Source organism: Podarcis bocagei (assembly GCF_964188305.1).
Source record: "Podarcis bocagei genome assembly, chromosome: 13".
NCBI classification, from domain to species: domain Eukaryota; kingdom Metazoa; phylum Chordata; class Lepidosauria; order Squamata; family Lacertidae; genus Podarcis; species Podarcis bocagei.
Window position 1 is genome coordinate 27,887,781 of NC_138138.1, and position 21,356 is coordinate 27,909,136.

Here is a 21,356-nt window from a genome sequence, read left to right on the forward strand (position 1 = left end):
CATGGCTACTGTTCTGCCTCGGTTGTTCCGGAGAACCTCGGGATTCTCTGGAGGTTTATGAGAGTCCGTCATGGCAAATGTGCATCTCTGGAAGATAGCCTGGCCTTCCGCAGCCCATCTTCCCCTGCAAGATGCTGTTGTAGGGGAGGCATTGGGTGGGTTCTCATCTGCTCACTTTCCAGAGAGTGACTGAGGTCCCACTGGCCCACTCAGGGTGGCCTAAGGAATAGGTTGGTCTTTGGAAAGGAAAATATGTTCCAACTAAAGAAGAATGGCTGAATAAATTATGTGAATACTTGGAATTAGCAAAGTTGACTGATTTGATAAGACAAAAACCAAAAAATATAATCTAGAAACAATGGAAATGTTTAAGTGATTATTTATGTAGACAAAGATTGAATGTAAAGTATTGGTTGTGTTTAGAATAGATTTATGAAAGATTTAGAAAACTTATTGATTAGAATATTTGTGTGAGATTGTATGGGAATAATACAGAATAACAGATACAATCTTGCTTAAAATGTATATAGGAAGTGCAGGGTAAGCGATGGAAGTCAACCAATGAAATTTTATTAATATTTTCATATTGAGATATTTGTAGAATAAATTTTCTCTATTTTTTCTTCTTTCTTCTTTTCTCTTTTTTATATATGTGTGCTTATCTGAAATATGTATGTATGTATTTGCAATATTTTGCTTATATTTTGTAATAATTATGTTAATTAAATTAATATTTTTTTAAAAAAAGGAATAGGTTGGTCTTGTGCCCTACTTCAAAGAGGAGAGTATTCAGTATGTTTCTGAGCACAATTCAAAGTGTTGGTGCTGACCTTTAAAGCCCTAAACGGCCACAGCCCAGTATACCTGAAGGAGCATCTCCACCCCCATAATTCAGCCCAAACACTGTGGTCCAGCACCGAGGGCCTTCTGGCGGTTCCCTCACTGTGAGGAGCGAAGCTACAGGGAACCAGGCAGAGGGCCTTTTCGGTAGTGGCACCCGCCCTGTGGAACGCCCTCTCATCAGATGTCAAGGAAACAAACAACTAACTGACTTTTAGAAGACCTCTGAAGGCAGCCCCGTTTAGGGAAGTTTTTAATGTTTGATGTTTTATCGTGTTTTTAATATTCTGTTGGGAGCCTCCCAGAGTGGCTGGGGAAACCCAGCCAGGTGGGTGGGGTATAAATAATAAATTATTATTATTATTATTATCTTTGAAGAGATGAGGACAGTAGTTGGAAAAATCTGTCCCTAAAAGGTAAAGAACCCTATGAAAGGAGAGCAAGATGGGCCCTGAAGTTGCCCATCAACAGTCAGTAGTGGCCTCACTAGCTTTATTTAATCATTTTATTTATTTATTTCATTTATATACCAAAGAAATATACTTTATCTTCTAAGGATCTCAAGGTTGTGTACATAACCATGTTCCTCCTCCTCCCCATTTCATCTTCACAACAACCCCTGTAAGGAAGGTTAGGCTAAATTGTGTTTGTAACCTTTAGGCCACAGTCCTATACAAACTGACCTGGGAGTAAGTCCCATTGAAGAGAGTGTGGCTTACTTCTGCATAAATGTGCACAGAAGTGCACTGCTAATGTTTACAATGGTTTTAAGTAATCTGAATCAAACAGGGAGAAGCAGCCGACAGACGCACAGTTAGGGGAGAAGACCTCCCAGATCAATACACTGTGGTCTGAGTACTGGAGAAGCGATGCTTCCTTAACAGAAGCTTGGAGAAGGACGGCTGGATTCCTGCCCCCCCCCCCAACAAATGAGTAACAGCAACTAAAAAAATTGTGCCTCGTTATTATGTTTTTGCACCACATCTGCCACCTCCCCCCACCACCTGGGGGCGCTCTGTTCCTACACAACATGCAAGTATTTCCTGTCCTTCCCTGACAAGCCCTGAGTGTCATTGTTGCGATGCAAGACAGCTCCCTTTTGAAGCAGAAGCCTGCCAGGTTGGGAATCTTATTTTCTTTCTGAAAGTCCAGAGGAATCCCAGGACCCAGAAGAGAAGCATCTGGAGCAGTTGCTGCAGAACAAAATGGAAGGTGAGAGATGATACAATTCTGACGAGTTCTGTTTCAGCAAAACCCTGGTTTCCTTTCCTTTCCTTTTATTTTATTTTCATGTGCAAGTAGTGCACAGTTTCATAGCTGATCGCCTCTCCTCCTCCTCCTCCTCCTCCTCCTCTTCTTCTTCTTCTTCTTCTTCTTCTTCTTCTTCTTCTTCTTCTTCTTCTTCTCCTCCTTCTTCTCCACACACATCCACATCCACAGAAGCTCCTGGGAACCACGAGACAGGATTTCAAAAGGGATGCCAGGGATGTAGGAGGTACACTGACCTCTCACTCTCTGTGGGGTCCTGGTGTCCTGCTTCTGTGCAAAGTGGGACAACGAAATAAACACTAGGGCAGGGAAAGGATTCTGCCCTTAGGAATTATTGCTGCTTCTTTTTTTCAAATACCGCTTTGCCGTGATGAGAACTTAGAACAGCAGACCAAACAATGCAGTCTCTCCTGTTTCACAGCTTTTGTACAATTCTTTACTCAACCCTGCTCTTCCAACAATGAAGCGCACACAAAAAGACAAAGGAATTCTGCGATAATAGTATTACCCAGACGCCACTTGTTATGTGCAAATGATGGTGAAATCTATTGTTTTCTTGGACTTTTCTACTTCGCTTTCCTCTCTACTTCCATTAGAATTTTGCAACGAGAAATGTTTTTTTTTTTTTAAGTGCTGAACCGCCTTAAAATACACGCTCTAGAATGGCAAGATTTATGAAGTGCTACTTTCTTTCCTAGACCCCAGTTGTTTTTTTTATTGGCTACTAAGATGTGGATTTCTGGAATCACAACCTTAAAAGTACCTTAAGGATACAATATAAAGCTGAACTCTTCTGGTAGGATGGTTGCAGCGCAGGTTGATCGCTGGCTATATTTTAGGAAATACTTTCTCCTGTTCCCATTTGTTTAAAGAGAAACATGTTATGTTTCTCTTTAGTTCATGCGCAGAATACATGCTCAGAATACATACATACCGAGAGGTATAAAATATACACCAGTACAATACATATTTCATAGGTCAAAACTTCAAAATTTCAGCCAAATTGGTTTACAAAGTAAAGTGAGGTTGCAATCTTGTGCACACTTGCTTCAGAGTAAGGAAGATTTACAAGTGAACATCAATAGGATCAGGTTGTTTGTAAAATAACAATTGCTAGGGTCACTCATTTGTGGATTGTAAGGAGTGTCTCTTCCTTTGGATGTGACATTGCAAGTGTTGCTTGTTGTTTTGTCTCAGATGTTAATCTGGCAGTTGTTAACAATTTAAATGGGTTTAATTGTTAATTTTGCTTGGCATTCAAAGCACTTTGCCAGGAGATATAAAATCGGTATGACCGATCTGTCATCAGACTGACTTCTGTTAACGTTCTGCGTTTTGAATTCCAAAGAACTCTTCATCCAGCAAATAAGAGGTTGGGATATTGATTGTAACCTGTAAAGGGATGGCTTTTGTATCAGATATTTTTATTTGATAACTGCCACTTCCTAAGCAGATTTCATTATTTATTCATTCATTTATTTTTTAAAAATTGGCAAGTGAATTTGTAGCTGCCAAGTATGATCTTCAATAAATATTTACTTCTTAGGGGGCGTCAGTGCTAGCTATGTTTACTTAGAAGAAAGCCCCTTTGAAGTCAGAGGGTGTTCCTCTGAGTCAATACAAATAAGGAATGAGCTGCAGATGTTTGCTTAGTGCTAAAATGTGGTGGTCCTACCAGGTGCTTTATCCAGTGATAAGGTTCCTCTCTGGCAAAGGGGGTATTACACTATAAAAGCAGATGTGTTTTTTGTGTGGGGATTCCATTTGGATGAAGGATACGCAGCTCAAAGGATATAATGTTTTCTCTGTACACCCAGATTTCTTCTCTCTGAAATCTAGTGCCAAGCAGAAAAATAGCACCAGCACGTTCTTTCATTCTTTGTTTTTAAATGTCAAAAGCAAGAAGATTTCTTTAAGCTGCATTCCACCATTGATATTTATAGGGTTGCCATGTGTTCTCTTTTTCCAGGACACATCCTCTTTTTCAGGGGTAAAATTTCTGTCTGAGTGGATTTTTAAAATTTGCCATACTTTCTGGATGAGACATAGACATAACTGGTAGCCGAAGACTTGCTTTCCTATTCTCTTCTCCTGTCCCCCTTAGCAATATATCACAGTTTCTATAACCTACATATAGTAGGGGGTATTTAAAATGAGAGTCATCCTCTTCTTTTTTTTTGCTCTTCAAAATACGGCAACCCTAATTTAGCTCTGAGGATGATTGGTCTAGCATGCAATTTCTCACTCCCTCTCCCTCTGAAAGTCTCAACATGAGGTTTGCTCCTCAAAAAGTTTCTCCCAACTTTTTAAACTTTGCCCAATTTCCCTTGGTTTCCATTTAGGGAAGGCAGAGAAAGGAATCCTTGGGTTCTACTGAGTTTTAGGCTACTTGGCAATCTTCCTCAGGAGCACGTCACTAGTTCTAAATGCCAAGCGACTATTACCATAAGCAACTACATAGGCCTGTGGCTATGAATGCCATAGGGTCAAATTCCTTTGTTGTCGCGCCCACCCACCCTGCAAAAAAGTGGGGAGGCTTAAAACTGGCAACAGCAGTTCTAACTTTGTTCACTGGAACATACTGTTTTAAAATTGACTGCTTCTCCCCAGAACTCCACCCCCCCCAAATCCCCATCTTTGCAGGATTTTAAATCCTTCTGTGAATCTCATTTCCCATCTCCTAATGGCCCCCTCCCAAAGCTGAATGCTGAAATGGCAGTTTGCTCCCCGGCTCCTGTTCTTTGGGCACAGCTTTAGCAAGGCTTCAAAGATTGAGAGAAGCAAAATGCCCTCCTTGTATCGTGCAGAAGTGAAGCCTCAACTGTTTCCTTTTTTGCTTTATTGAAAAGCAACGTTGGGAAGATTCTAAGAGGCAGGGAAGAATGGAGGAAGAACGCTGAATCCTTTCCCCACTGGTTGCTTTCCCACTCAGAGTTGTCCCCCCTCCAACTATTTTTCAACCTACTGGCACTTGAGATTTGCTTCCCCCAGTTGGCCTTTGCAGGCTGGGAAAGTGACCATTCACCGCAGCCAATCCTTCTTTGAAAATTATGTCCTCTCCTCACTGCTTTTTAGATGACCTGGGTTTCTGTACCCAGTTCTCTTGCCAGATCTATGGTTTGGCCTTTATAATATATAGCTATCCAACAGGCTTTTAAGCTAGGGCACGTGGGTGGGTATTGCTTGGTTTTGCCATTGTTTCAGATATTGTTCCTCTTCGTTCTTTTCCTCCTTACCTTAGCGGATAAAGTGAATTTTCTGTATGAACTTTTCATGCTGCGTAGTTTGGTCTCCTCTGTACAGCTGCAGAAGGACATTTCATTTGAACACAAAATTTCTGAGAGGTCTGCTGTGACTTAAACAGTTCTGTAACAGTCAATACGTTAACGTGGGGGGGGGAAGTTTGACCATTTCCCCCATTTCCAATTCTAGGAAAAGCTGAATTTTGTGAAGTTCTGCCTGCCAACATAGCTGGTGAGGGCACAGGAGCTTCACAAAAATAAAAATGAAAAACCCGGGAATAGGTCGCAGGAATCAGATTTTGGTTTTCACTGGATCCTGCATTGGCAATATTTTCATTTCGTGAATGCTGAGTTCTGCATAAGATGTGACCTCTTTATTTGCATTGCCTATGAGTGTGTCAGTTTACGAAAGTATGAAATCACAATCTTAGTATCAAATATTAGCAGACAGTGGAATAAATGTATGTTTTAGCAATGTCCCATCATCTCGTACCCCTGAAACAAGCTTGCTTGATTTTTGTGCAAGATTGAAGTGAACTCATATACACCTCCAACTATTTCTCTTTACCAGGGACAGTCCCTGTTGTCTGTTGTCTGTCCCTGTGTATCATCCCCATTTTGTTATTTGGAGAGATTTTGGGAGTGATTACACTTTTAAAAACATATTAAGTGTGCATTGCTAGAGCTGTAATTCTTTAGGATTCAGCCTCTCTCTCCAGAACTTAACTCTTGGAACGGGGAATGTATCATGATTTTAGTGCCCATGAATGGAAATACATTTGCTTCAAGGATAGAAACCTGCAGCCCTTCAGGTGTTGCTCGACTTCAACTCCCATCACCTGACCATTGACTGGCGCTATCTGGGGCTGATGGGATTTGTAGTCTGACAAAATCTGGAAAACTCTCTATCCAGATAAACAGTTTTAATGTGTTTTGAGTTGCTGCTATTTGTAATAAGGGCAGCCAGATCTATTGTGAGATTGAACTTTCTAAAGTTGAGGAGAGGAGCTGTAGGATTCTCTGGTCAGTTTACTAATATTCCCTGCTTGAGAAGGCACTGCAGTGCAAACCACACTGCTTGCAGAGTAAATATAGAAATAGCAAGAACAGATGAGACTTCAGTAGTGTGCAATTTTGGGAGGGGGTTTCCATGAGCATCACTCTTGGGTCTGAGAATGGGTTGTTGTTGTATTTACATGAAAGGCTCAGTTTTAATCTATGAATTGTTGGAAGATATATATGATTTCCAACCTGGATAAGTAGATAGCAGGTGAATCCTTTTTTCTAAAATCTTAATGCTTCTAGTCATTTTCTTTCTGGTTTATCTTCAAAAGCTCTCTGTTATTATTGAGATGGTGTTAATTCTTCCAAGGTTGTTTTACTCAATTTCTAAAGCAGCCTTCTCCAATTTAGTGCCCTCCTGATTATGTTGGACTACAACTCCCATCACCTCCAGCCTGCCAGTCCAAAACATCTGGAGGATTCCAGGTTGGAGATGGTTGACCACTGTTGACCACTGTTCAAGTCTTCTTTGAACCCACATCCTCTGGCCTAGAAGCTCATCCCCTTCAATCCCAGATATATGGCCAGACTCACGGAGGCCTGGGTATAGTCATGCACTGTTAAGAGCAATGAACTCTGCGTATGTTCAGGGACATTTGTTTTATATTTATTGCTACATCCTACTTTTCAGAACCAATTGCTTGCATTCAGTACCTCTTTGGGGGCTAAACTTTGGTGAGTCCTTTTTCCTTTTTCGATTTCTTTTTTAACTGCAAAAATTAATTCAAGAAAACAAAACAAAAAGGAGCAGAGGAAGGCCCCCGCCAATCATCTCATATTAACAATACAATAACTATCAATATGTCCATTTTAGTTTACTCAGATAGCTCAATAGATGCTACCCAAATGTCCAAATCGGTATCTAAGTGAGATTGGTGTTTATGAAAAGTATGTGCAAACGTAGCAAATGCATTAAGTTCTTTAGACCATTGTGTAATAGATGGTGGGCATCTGTGGTGGGCTCCAACTCAAATTAAGCTCCATTTCCTTGCAATCTGTCAATGAAGTGCAAGTGACAGAGCCACAATTGATTATTTAAGGCAGAGATTAGCAACTAGTGATCCATGGGTGACATCTAGCCCCCCCCCACTCCTTGACACCTGCCAGCTCAGGGGTGTTGTGTCAAACACTTATCTTTAAAATTTTGACAAGATGAATCCTCTTTCCTGCAGGCTTGTAGATCTCCCACTAATAGGGTTTTTTTTTAAAGAACAAAACTCAATCAAGCCTGTGCATTTCGGTTCTCTAATGTTGGACAACTGTCCGTGGGGGCACTGGAACCATTCAAGGCCTGCTGTGAAGAGTTAAATAGGGCAAAAGGGTTCACATTTATACAAACCTGGATGCTGTTGGATGCTAATATATTCTCCGGTGAGACATCCAGAACACTGTCATAGCCAATTCTCTGGGTTCAGTTCCAGCTACTGAGGTCTGAGGATGTGGGCAAGGTGCTTCCGGCTATCCAACCACTTGCCCTCTCACCCTTGCCCCTCCTCACTTGTTCATGTAAGTCAGGGTGAGGGCTGACTCCAGGGTAGGGGTGAGTCCAGAGGGTGGTTAGCACATATTTGCACCAAAGGGTTGTCCCACCTGCCTTGAAGAAGGTGGTGGTATTCCTGCTGATGAAAAAGCCTTCACTGGATTCTGAGATGTTCCACAGCTACCACCCCCATCCATTTCTAATATCCACTCTTGGGGTAAGGTTCTTGCAAGGTTGGTGGTGATTCAGCTGCAGGTGCTATTGGAGGAAACGATTATCTGGACCCTTTCCACTCTGGATTCAGGTCTGAATTTGGTACAGAATCAGCCTTGGTTACCCTGACAGATGACCTCCCTTGAAGGCGAGGCAGTGGAGTGCAACCCTACTGCTGCTGTTAGATTCCTCATCCAGTTTTTATACTATTGACCATGGTATCCTGCGGGTTAGGAGTTGGGGGCACTGTTTTGCAGTGGTTCCGCTCCTGCCTGCATGACTGCCCCCAAAGAATAGCATTGGTGGATTACATGTCTATTTATATTTTGGCAGCTTAACTGCAGGATGCTGCAAGGCACGAGCCTGTCCCCAATGCCTGAGATAGTTGCCTCACCTTGGCTTATGGGTGGGCCTGGCCCTGGGTCAGAGCAGGCTGTTTCTAAAAGTGGGCAGGGAAGCTTGTGTCATCTAGATGTTGCTGGACTACAACACACACACACACACCCCGGCCATTGGTCATGTTGGCTGGGACTGATGGGAACTGTATTCCAACACAATTTGGATGGCGTCCGGTTCTCTATTCCTGTTGTTGAACATCAAGGGGCAGTTTTAATCTGATTTTCTAGCAACTGGTCAGAAAGCAAAAACAAAACAAAACAAAAAACAAAAAGGAAAACACACAGAGACTGGGTAACAGAACTGCTCTGTCCCCTCACCACCAGATAATGTGGTGTCAGATCCGAGAAGCAATACTTTAATCTTCAGGAAGAAGAAAAAAAATTAAGGAGTGGTGCATGGCAGTGGTTTGGAAAGGCCTTCTGCTATCAAAGTTCTTCTACTCGGATGTTGCAGAGGCCCCATATACGTTCCATAAACCTTGGTGGTGAAGCAAGGGAAGCGGTTAACACTTTCCTGCCGCTTCATGTGAGCTAAGTTTTGCAGTTATGTAACAGCCAGGACCAAGTTTCTTTCTCTTTTTAAACAGACATCAGATTCTCAGATAAGGAGATCAAAGGAGGGAGAAAGAGAGAAGCAGAGAGACCATTAGAAGAGATGCACGCTTGATTACTCTCCCTCAAAAAGTGGTTTTCAGTCAGTATTCCTCAGCCAGTTTATCAGGGGTTTTGCGATATGTCATGGCAGACAAACGGCTTGCAGGGTGGCTCTGCACCATTGATAAACTTTCCCTGCAGTTTTCAGCTAGGGTTGCCAACCAACCAGTAAATGACAGGCCTTGCTCGCAGTGGTGGCGGTATATATATTCTGCCCCCACATCCATCCCAAGCCCCCCACGTCAGACTGCTGGACTCCATACTTGGACATGTTCCCCCTAGCCATAGCTGTCAACCTTCCCTTTTTTTGCGGGAAATTCCCTTATTCCAGCGCTGTTTCCCGCTGCTTCCCACTGCTATCCCGGATTGTTAGATATCCCGTAGACTGTCCCCAGGACAGGTGAGGCTGCTGATCCCTTATTTTCAAATCTGAAAGTTGACAGCTATGCCCCTAGGCCCTAACCAGTTATCCAATTTTTAAAAAATAAAATCCAAAACCAGCAGCTCACAGTGGAAAAGCAGGAATTGTTGTTTAGTCGTTTAGTCGTGTCCGACTCTTTGTGACCCCATGGACCAGAGCACACCAGGCACTCCTGTCTTCAAAGCAGGAATAAGTTTGGTTTATTCCAACTTTGCGCATTCCCTGTTGGCAGAGGGTGACAGTGAGGCCCAGCAGGCCTCTCGGTAACGTTCAAGGTGTGCAGGATCAGTGCAGAGCGTTGGTGGCGCCCCAAAGGGCAGGCTTAGCACTCTGTGTATCCTGAAACATGCCCCAGAATCCTTTGCAATGCACAGTAGTCCCTCTTGGTAACCGGCAGTGTTGGGAAGCCATATTGGCAATGTGGCCACTACTGGCATGAATGCCATTCAAATCAAAAGCAGTTGCAGCGGCAGGGTTATTATAGGGCCTAGGATATGGGGTGCGAGGAAGGAATTTAAGCCTTCCCCTTCCTCTATGGTCAGCATATTTCTGATGAAATTGCCCTCCAACCTCACCAGCCACTTTTTCCCCAGGAGGAAGGCAGCTAATACATCACCCCCTGCCTACCAGGAAAATGACGGCTGTTTTGGGGCCACCTCCTTTTTTTTTGCAATGCCTTTTTTTTAAAAAAAGCTGCCCTGTTAAATGTGTTACTTTCATGAACCATGTGGCCTGGCCTTGACAGATGGTGGCGAGGAGACGCTAAAGGAGGAATTCAGGAGGGTTTTTGCAGAAGGTGGTTTTGGCTTTGAGCTGGGGCGGGGAGCTGCTCTAGAGGTTGGAAATCATGTGGCAGGCAGTGCCGAGGAGACAGGAGTGTGAACAAAGGGGCTGACAGGAAATGGGTTTCTGTGGGACAGAACAGGAAGGCAGGTGAAGGGGATAAAGGCCTTCAACGTGAGCAAGTTTATATTTAGTGCGAACAAGGAGGAGTCTTGTGGCACCTCAAAGACTTGACACATTTATTATGGTAGGGGATTTTGGGGACTGCAGTCTCCATCCAGATGTGTGAAGTCTTCGCCCGCAGTTGGCAGGTATTGAGAGGTGTTGAGAGAGAAATACAGTGTGATCCGAGGGTAAGAAAATGCCAAGCATAGAGCCTATGACTATTTTATTACAGCTGAAGACTGCAATCCTGTACACAGTATACCTGTTGGAATCCTAGATACACGTACCTGGACAGGTAGAGGATTGTGCTGTAAATGTATGCCAAATAAGTATAAGCCAGGACTGGCAGACCTGGTGCCCCTCAGATAATTTGGAATATAATTCCCATCAGCCCTAGCCAGCAGGGCCAATTGCTGGAGATGATGGGAGTTGTAGTCCACAAAATCTGGAGGGCACCTAATCCTGGTATGAGCTTTCATTTTAATTGCCATAAATAGGTGGGTTTTTTTGCATTTCACTTCCACCAGGCTTCACTGTTTACATGTGTCTGGTGTTGTTTCTGTGGCAGTACTCACCAACATGGGTGCTGGCATCTCCTTTTAATTTATTTATTTTTTGCTGCCCATGGCAGCCATTTTGTGCTGGCACCCATGACACTTTTATCAAGATATGAGTCACACAACATCTCATTAACTAATTAATTTTTTTTACAAAAAAAAGCACTGCATGTTTCTATATACCATATGAGGTCAGCTCTGAAAAAAACCCTACTTGAACGCCACCCATAATTAACACATTTACAATTCCAAAAATAATCTAATTGAGACTAATTTTAAATTGCCCTGGCACAGAATAAATGGATTGGCACATCTACAACAGAGAAAAAAGTTTGTGCCTCATCTACAAAAGTATTATTCCAGAGATTTATCTTTAAAGACAGTCTTTCAATAAACCTATTAACTTGATTTCAATAGTAGCTTCTTCAAGGTGAGGTTTTAATTGTTCATGCCAGAGGCCATGACAACTATATATGCCACAGCAACAAATCAACCCAATAATGGAAAGTTCACATTCCAGACCCTATATGCATAGATTCTAGGGGTGCAGAAAACCTCCGTCTTCAATACAAATTAGCAGGGCGATCCTCTACTTGTGCTAAATGGGCCTTAATCCCAGCAGCTGGTATAGGATCACAACCTTAATCTTTGTTTCTCTTGCGAAGCAATTTTATCTAGTTCTCTCTCTTTCTGATACTCCTTGTCGTCAAGGTAACACAGCAACTTTTTAAAATAGGCATTAGTATCACTCAAGAGATAGTGAGTAGCTTCTTGAAAAACAAGTTAATTAGCAATGCGTTTACATCCAATTTTTAACTACTTTGAAATTAAGAGGAATTGCGAGGTTTTCCAGCGATCAGTGCAGTAGCAAATGAATGGAATTGTTGTTTTAATTCTGCTGGTTTCGCCGCTCCTTTTAAACACCCCAATAAAATATTTCTGGGATTGAGAGCAATGTCATATATAATCATCCCTTGGATTTTGTCTCAGTCAGGCATGGAGAAACTGTGGCCTTCGAGTTGCTGTTGGCCTCTCAAGACCCATCTGCATAGTGAATATAGAATGGGAACTGGAACCAAAAACATCTGGAAGGCCACAGATTCCCCATCCTGAATCTAGGACTTCTCTCCACAGGTCCGTATGTATAAACAGGACCGAAATCTTGCATGATGTCTGTATCTGAATGACTTTCATCTCCAACAAACATTTATTGATATTATTTGGATATCATTGTTTTTATTCATTTCATTTCTATACTGCTTTATATTTTTAAGGAAAAAGAATCTCAAAGCAGTTTTCGACCTGCATTAAAACATCGAATAAAATAATCCAGAATAAAACGTTATTGAAGGAAGTCAAATATAAAAGTATAACTTTCAAAGCAACATAATTAACAGAAAATTAAATCATTGTCTTCAAAAATTCAAGAGAAAATATTAAGATACTATTGATTGATTGTTATAAAGCTCATTAATAGGAATGTTATGAGATGCCCGTGTCTGTTCTTCAGAAATTTGTTGTTTAAGCCAAAAGATTTACAGAAACATAGGATTTTAAGGGAAGTTTGAAAGGAGAGAAGGAGAAAGATAGGCTGGAGGCAAGCCTGAGAGGATTTTTTTTTTTAAAAAAAATGATATAATGCATAAAACACTTCAGGGGATTTTTTATATTCTTTTCTGACCAAGGCCATTTGCCATGGTCTAATTTTGTAGTTTGGTTGTGGTTTAATAAGGGGTGAAGCAAAGGTGTAAGAATGCTTGGACTACATAACCCATGTTCTAAGGAATGAGAGGGTTTTCTCTCCATTCTTTATATGCACCTCTTGGCTATTTAATGGATTGTTCTGTTTATTGAAAACACACACACACACACACACACACACACACACACACACACACGGGAAGAGTATGTTTTGGACAACACAATTTTGGACCAGGATCAGCCCTTCCAGTCTCATTGCAGAATTGTCACTTAGCGTTATACAATCTTTAGAGATTTAAATTCTTTCTTGGCCTCTTTTCAGATTCACCAGCTGGCATGGACCTCAGCCACTCTCGGGAGCAAACAGAGCCAACAGGTACTGTGCTGTGATGCCCCCCCCCCCCAATTCCTCCATCCTTAAAAGAGTTCCCAGCCTGGGAAACTGAAGATGATTCTTACTTCCCACATACGACCATATAAGTACCGTATTGTCCTGAATATAAGCCTCACCCAAATATAAGCCAAACCCAAATATAAGCCTCACCTTTAAAATTGGAGGGGGGGGGGAGAAAGAAAAAATACCCGAATATAAGCCGCTCTATTCCTTGCTGCTCCTGGCAGCATACTGGGCAGCGGGGGGGGGGGGGAGAGCTGCGCTGTGTTGCCGGCGGCCTTTCCCCTTCCTCGCTCTCTCCCCGGCCTTGGGGGAGAGGATGGGGGACTACGCACGGGGCGGGCGCTGCTTTGCTGCTCTCCTGGTGTTGTTTGCCCCCCGCCCCTGGCTGCATACCGTAAGGTCGCGAATATAAGCTGCACTTTAACTTTTCACGATCAGAATTTGGGGGGAAAGTGTGGCTTATATTCAGGCCAATACGGTATGTAACGAGAGATTTGATCCAGGATGTCTAACATTAAGTTGGATACTTACGTGTCTGCAATGTGGCCTTAGCCCACAAGACTGATGCCTGGAAATTTGAAGGTTTTTAATGATTTGATGCTAGTGCATTTGAACTATATTACTAACGCTTGCATGTTGGGTTTGTAACCAGAGTTCAAATTTCAACTCATCTTTACAAGAAGGTGGCCTTCTTCTTGCTCAGTCTCAGTTTCCCTAATTTGTAAAATGCAAGCATTGAGAGCAACTTCCATTGTTACGCAGTGAGCTAAAATGTATTAAAGCACATTTGAATTGCTGTCTAAATGATTCACCATCATTATAATTCAGTCACGTATATATAAATATATTTTAAAAAACCCTTCTAGATGTTCCAGATGTTTTGACTGATGGCAATTCTAACACATCCCATGAAATTGAAAACATGGACAACAGTGAAGACTCAAAGGAATATCAGTTGACTAATGGAGAAGGGAGAGAAGGTAAAGTGGAAACTGGAATTAAAGCTACTAAAACAACATGTGCCACCTAGAATTGCCACTATTAATATAGGTAATTCAGGAAGAAGCAGATGTTTTCTTAGACTCCAACTCCCACCAGCCCTGTCAGGCATGGCCATTGGTTCACAGATGATGGGAATGGTAGCCGAACATCTATCCCTGAGTTTATTGAGCCAACTAAAAAAATGGAACCAACTAACCTTCAAAATTCCCTAACATAATTGGGAACCATTTTGAAGGTGGCAGCTCCTTTCTCTCTTTCCCTTCTGTATCTGCTGGGATCTGCTGTCTCTCTCCTCTCTGCCACTTGGGTGATGGTGGGGGGGGGGGGAGAGAGAAGGAGGTGGGCACAGGCTCAGAATTCTCTTACATCTAGATCAGACTTCAAAACCAAGAGCCCCACCCTTGCGCTGAAGTTTATGGGATATGTATTGCCGAGTCTTCCACACACAAAGGCATTCTAGAAAAAGTTTCATTCTAGGGTTTGGGTGGTGGGTTAAGTTCCTAATCAGATTTCTCCCCCACAGCAAAAAAAAAAAAGTGGGGGAAGGAACAAGTGGGGAGAATCAAGAAGGCATTATGGGTACAACAACACAGAGACAGGAAAACAAGGGAGAGGGAGCTTTGTCACCACGTAAGATGAAGAAGGTAAAGGTAAAGGTAAAGGTACCCCTGCCCGAAAGGGCCAGTCTTGACAGACTCTGGGGTTTGTGCGCCCATCTCACTTTATCGGCCGTGGGCCAGCGCTGTCCGGAGACACTTCCGGGTCACGTGGCCAGCGTGACAAAGCTGCATCTGGCGAGCCAGCACAGCACACGGAACGCCGTTTACCTTCCCGCTGGTAAGCGGTACCTATTTATCTACTTGCACCCAGGGGTGCTTTCGAACTGCTAGGTTGGCAGGCGCTGGGACCGAGCAGCGGGAGCGCACCCCGCCGCGGGGATTCGAACCGCCGACCTTTCGATCGGCAAGCCCTAGGCGCTGAGGCTTTTACCCACAGCGCCACCCGCGTCCCTAAGATGAAGAAACAGGGTGGCAAAATGAGACAGAATTCGGATTCATGGCGGTCAATCCAGTGTGTCCTTGCAGAATTCCCATTAACTTCAGTATGGCTTCAGAGGAAGAGAACATCACAGGAAATGGCTGTGTACTAAGTTGGACCATTGGTTCATCTCGCTTGATATTGTCTACTTGGTATTGTCTGACTGGCAGTGGCCCTCAGTCTTTCAGACAGGAGCTTTTCCCATCCTGACCTAGAGACGCTGAGGACTGAACCTGGGACTTTCTGTATGCAAAGTGGAAACTCTGCCATTGAGCTGCTAACCAAGTGGGAGGGGGTGCACCAAAATGTATTGGGCCGCCTCTGAGACATAAGCCTAATTCTGTCTGCCTGGACTGTACCACTTTTGGCTGTGAGTGGTAGCAGAGCGCTAACATGACAGAAAAGTTGCCCTTTGAGGAGCAGAATTCTAGCCTAGCCTTTTCCCCGTGGAAGTGTTACATCCTAGGCACCAGTTGAGTGAAAACTAGCCCAGGGTTTCTGTAGCTCTATATAAAAAAGGGATTTCAACAAATGTTGCTTTTCTCACTATTGCATATAGTAAGCTGCAGCTGCTGAAATCCTGCTTCTGCATGCCTCTTACAGCCACATGGACTGCAGGAGGTCTGTCCTTCTTTCTGTCTTGACAGACAACCTAGCAGTTTGAAAGCACGCCAGTGCAAGTAGATAAATAGGTACCGCTATGGCGGGAAGGTAAACGGCGTTTTCGTGTGCGCTGGTTTCCGTCACGGTGTTCTGTTGTGCCAGAAGCAGTTTAGTCATGCTGGCCACACGACCCAGAAAGCTGTCTGTGGACAAATGCTGACTCACTTGGCCTGAAAGCGAGATGAGCACCGCAACCCCATAGTCATCTTTGACTGGACTTAACCATCTAGGGGTCCTTTACCTTTACCTTAACTTGACGGGGGGGACACATATATGACCTGCCATTGTCCCCCACCTTCTCAGTGCAGCCTATTAGCAATCCCCAATACCAGACAAACCTTTATTTTTCTTTTGCACTAACAGAAGTTAGTCCGGAAATGTTGCCTTTATCTCTCTTGTATCTGTGGAGTTAGCAGGACTGCAACTGTCTGCACCAAGTGCAGAGATAAGCGGCTAAGGAGATAATCAGGAAGATCGTGAACTTCCCCTTTAAGTCCCTCCATGGCAGTGGCTCTGAGTGACATCACCTGCCTTACCAGAAATAGGGTTTGAGCTAAAAAGGGAATAAAAGTTCTGTTTTGTTTAATAGAATGTACTATCAGGAACAAAAGGCCAATTCATAGAATCATAGAATCATAGAATCATAGAATCATAGAATCATAGAATCATAGAATCATAGAGTTGGAAGAGACCACAAGGGCCATCGAGTCCAACCCCCTGCCAAGCAGGAAACACCATCAGAGCACTCCTGACATATGGTTGTCAAGCCTCTGCTTAAAGACCTCCAAAGTAGGAGACTCCACCACACTCCTTGGCAGCAAATTCCACTGTCGAACAGCTCTTACTGTCAGGAAGTTCTTCCTAATGTTTAGGTGGAATCTTCTTTCTTGTAGTTTGGCTCCATTGCTCCGTGTCCGCTTCTCTGGAGCAGCAGAAAACAACCTTTCTCCCTCCTCTATGTGACATCCTTTTATATATTTGAACATGGCTATCATATCACCCCTTAACCTCCTCTTCTCCAGGCTAAACATGCCCAGCTCCCTTAGCCGTTCCTCATAAGGCATCGTTTCCAGGCCTTTGACCATTTTGGTTGCCCTCCTCTGGACACGTTCCAGTTTGTCAGTGTCCTTCTTGAATTGTGGTGCCCAGAACTGGACACAGTACTCCAGGTGAGGTCTGACCAGAGCAGAATACAGTGGCACTATTACTTCCCTTGATCTAGATGCTATACTCCTATTGATGAGGCCCAGAATTGCATTGGCTTTTTTAGCTGCCGCGTCACACTGTTGGCTCAAAATTCATATTTTATATAAATGTGCTCTTGGGCATTTAGCAGTGCACAGAATTGGGAGTGCATTCCCACGACAGTTAACCGTGCCCAGTGATGTTCACACATTCAGGAACAGCGATTCTGGATTAAATGGGGGGAGGGAAATACGTGAAGGCATTTTGACAAGGGCAATGTTGTGTGGGTGCCACAGGAGCAGCACAGAGTCTACAATCAACTGCTGCGTCCATGGCCTGCTCACAGGAGCAGTGCAAACATTGGGCGGGTACTTTCCCAAGGGCCCAAATGCTCCTTCTCTGAAAAAGAACTGCCGCTTCTCAACTCTGTCATGGGATGACCCCTGATCTTCTGGACACTTATGAACTTTTATCACAGGATAGTTACTGGTCTTGTGCTTTCCTTGTGCCAGCAAGGACAAGTTTATCTATACCAGCTAAAATCCGCTCTTCTGTACAACTATTAAAGGTACAGGAGTCCTTGTCCACTTTTCCATCAAAGCTGCCACTGGAAATTTTACTCTCTGAGAGCTTTTAAGCCGCAGGGTTCAGGAACTCCTTACCTCCTATATATATTTGCATGTATAGGTATGTCCCATTTTCAAATTTGGATTCCCAGCTAGTGAAGTTATGAACTCCTGAATTAGAGGTTTGTCAGCGCTGTAAGTTAGTTTGTTCGTGTTTGTACAAAATAGGGAAAGGTCCGTGGGCAAGATACCTTGGACCTTTAAGCCGGTAGGGTGCTGCGGTTTTGTTTTATGGGTGTCTGTGAAAAGAGCAAGAGAAAAGACAGGAGCAAAATGGGAGCATCTGCCCAAAGTTCTCTTGGTTGAGGTTCCAGCTGCCGCCGCCTTAGGCGTGTGGCTGTGCTAGAAAAGGAAGTGCTGTGTTTTTTATTATTATCAGAATATCGCATCTCTTGCCTCGTCCTGCTAGTGGGACAAAATTGGGAGGGGGAGAAGCGTATCTAGCAACTTCAGCAAGTCCTTTTCTGCAGAGGCTCATTTAACAGGGGATTTCATAAAGGATTTCAAAAACACACACGGCTGTGGAACTTGAAACTCACTGTATTGGCACCGTCTTCCTTTGATTGTGGTTTCTGATTTGAAACTCACAAGTCAGGCAGGGCTCTGTGAATTCTCTGTGTTTTCTTCCTTTGTTTTATTAACTAACGTGCCTAGGAGTTGTGATGACATGGGTGAAATATGCAGCGCATTAACTCTTTGCCCATGTATATGGGCTGTTTATGGAATAATATGAGCTCCCCAAAAAGGCAACCACATGTCTCCAAGCACTTTAAAGTCCCTCCTTTCACAGTGGGGTATTGCGTGGCTATTCCCTCCCCCCCCCCACAGGTGGAATAAATAAAGACAACGGACACAGAGATTAAGGTTAATGGGCGTAAATGGCCACAACTTTATTGATTACAGGTAAGAAGGGTATTGGCTTTAGGCATTGGCCCCTAACCAACTATCCGGTCTAACCGGGAAGGGTTAAACACCAACAGGGGGAGCCACCCGAGATGCATATCCCTAGGCGCTCCCCGAGGGGTTACCGCTCGGGGGCGCGCTTTAGGCCCTAGCCTCCGTAGGTTTTGGACGAGGCGTCGCCCCTTGGAGTCCTTTAACGAACTACCCTTCAAGCATTGGGGGAGGTGATGGCGTTCCTCCCCCCCAACCTCATTTGCATGACAATACCCCGGCCAATGCCTACCGCCAAAACCGAGGGAGTTGTGACGATTTGCTACGAGGTAGGCGAAAAAACCAAGTGGCTCCGAAAACCAGCCAATTAGCCAAATGGAAAAACTCCTACCAGGCCCCTTGCGGCGACCAGCTGAAGCCCATAGCAAGGTTAGTGGCAAAACCTAAAGGGCGGGTGGGTGGGAAACCAGTCAGCTGCAAGGAAGAAAAGGGGAGAGCCAAGGGCTGCCCCGACCTTAAGTGGCCTCTGGAAGGCCCGCCCCTGCCGCCAGCCGATTGGCTGGCGCTGCAGGGGGATGCAAATTGAGGGAATCCCTGCTTCCTGCGAGGCTGGTGCCAGCCTCGCGGGAGTGTGGGCGGGGTCGTGATCCCGCAGCCCCCCCTCCTCCTGAAGTTCGGAAGGGGCATTGGGGCGGGAGCGAGAGATTTGTTGAATGAATTTTGCCCAATTTTTGTTGCTTTGTGAACGCTGAAGCGTGGCCGTTAAAGAAGGCGAGACATCCGAATTTGGGAAGCTGCATTATGCTAGCCCAGTCCAGCCCATATTGTTTATTACGATGAGCAGCAGCTTTCCAAAGTCTCATGCAGAAGTCCTTCCCAGCTCTGTTACCTGGGATTAATGTATTGTATAAAGAGAAGCTGGAGATGGAACAAGGTAGATACAGAGCTCCAGGCGCTCTCCATGCACTCTTTATTAGAGTTCCCTAACCTTTCCACCTAGAATAATTCCCAGGGTTCTTTGGATGGAAGTGCTGATGGTCTTAATAGGCTTGTGCTGTGTTTTTCAAGCTACATTTCTGAGACTCCTAGGGTTCCTCATAGGCTTATCAGAGAACCTGATGTTTTAATGTTTGATGTATTATAGTATTTTAATATTATTTTGGAAGCCGCCCAGAGTGGCTGGGGAGGCCCAGCCAGATGGGCGGGGTATAAATTAATTAATTAATTATAATAATAATAATAATAATAATAATAATAATAATAATAATAATATAACCTCACCAACAGATCTAGTAATGGGAGACAAATTTCTATGGAAGGTAGCTTACCAGCTGCTGCTGCTGCTGCTGCTGCCACTATCAGCACCATTTATATTTCAAAGTGTCTGGGGATATTCTGGAGTACATTTGGGGTTCTCGTGCGGCAGCTATTAGTCCCAGTGGGCCTGGGATGCCTGAACCCCACCTGTACTGAGAACGTGACCAGAACCCTCCACAGTGTTCAAGGATTCGTTAGCAGACAACTTCATCTGGAATGGATTCTCTGAAGGTGCAGAATTTGAAAACCATTGCTAGTATAGGTCACATTTTCTGAGACAAAATCACTTCCGGTGCCTTCAAACAAGGCTGTTCTTCTCAGTTTTTCATTTTTCAAACATTAAGCTGAGTTCTCCACGTTCCCCCATCACTTGCAAGTTGATTTTTTTTTTTAAAAAAAAAGATTCTCGTGAAGATTTATCAGCATTTTAGTGTGGGATTCTGCTCATACACACATTGATGTATGAAGCTTCGCCTAATACAGTGCAATTTTTAACGTTCTTTAAATGTTATGTATGCATTCTGTGCACACTGTAAAAGTGCCCATTTCGAAGAATGACTTTGTTTCTGTTCACGTATTGCTTCAGGAAGTGCGAATTGGGTAGATTTGCCTTTTCAGAGCGAACTGAACTGGGTTTCTTCCCCATCCCTACTTCAGACCATCCACAATGGAAGCATGAGTTCTCGATATTTGAATAGCTTTTCTTTACACACACCCCCATCTAGTTTGCTTATTTTTTATTTTGTCCCTCCCCTGTTTCTTATTTTCTTTTAAGAGAGGCCAGCTTTTTGGCAATAAGCCTTTGTCCTTGCCAAGGAATTCGGAAAGTTTGGTTGGTATTTTTAGTAAGTGAAATTTCCACCAGGTGTTCACCGTCTGTCTGGGTTCATTGAGGCATCACCCTAGAAATTAGTTATTTAAATGAAAAACAAGGCAAGATCCAAAGTCATCCCCCTCTGCACCCATGTTTCAGTTTTTGTTGTTGTTATTAATCAATTTATCACCCACACTTTACCAGGAGGTCCAAGGGTAGGTTACAACAGAATTAAAAACAGTCAAAACAAATTATATTACAGGAATCAGGTAAGTTCTGAAAATACATATATCAGGTGTCAAAAGCCAGGGTAAAGAGGTCTGTCTTCAGCATATGATGGAAACTGCATAATACAGAGGGAATTCTGCAACCTAGGACAGAGCTTTCCAAACTGTGTGTTGCGACACATTAGTGTGTCAGCTGCAGTGTTTAGGTGTGTTGTGTTCCTCTTGGGGCTGGAAATAGGTTCATTCAACCTCTGGTCTGCTAGTAAAACTGAATTACCGTGTCGTTAAATGTTGCATGTCTAAAAAGTGTGTCGCCAACATGGAAAAGAGCCAGTGTGGTGTAGTGGTTAAGAGTGGTAGACTCGTAATCTGGTGAACTGGGTTCGCGTCTCCGCTTCTCCACATGCA

General features: G+C 43.7%; 1 protein-coding gene across 3 annotated transcripts in view; it reads left to right on the forward strand.

The window, feature by feature from the left end:
- Positions 1–40: 40 nt before the first annotated feature.
- IKZF3 (IKAROS family zinc finger 3) overlaps positions 41–21,356 on the forward strand; it is a 92,209-nt gene continuing 70,893 nt past the window's right edge. For 2 of the 3 annotated variants that reach the window (XM_081168681.1, XM_081168682.1), the window contains exons 1-3: positions 1,922–2,052; positions 13,108–13,161; positions 14,049–14,162. In XM_081168681.1, the coding sequence (XP_081024807.1) occupies positions 2,046–2,052; positions 13,108–13,161; positions 14,049–14,162 (175 nt within the window). In that variant the 5' untranslated portion in view covers positions 1,922–2,045. Of the gene's footprint in view, positions 231–1,921; positions 2,053–13,107; positions 13,162–14,048; positions 14,163–21,356 lie in introns of those variants that run through there. The other variant, XM_081168680.1, reaches the window with a different exon arrangement.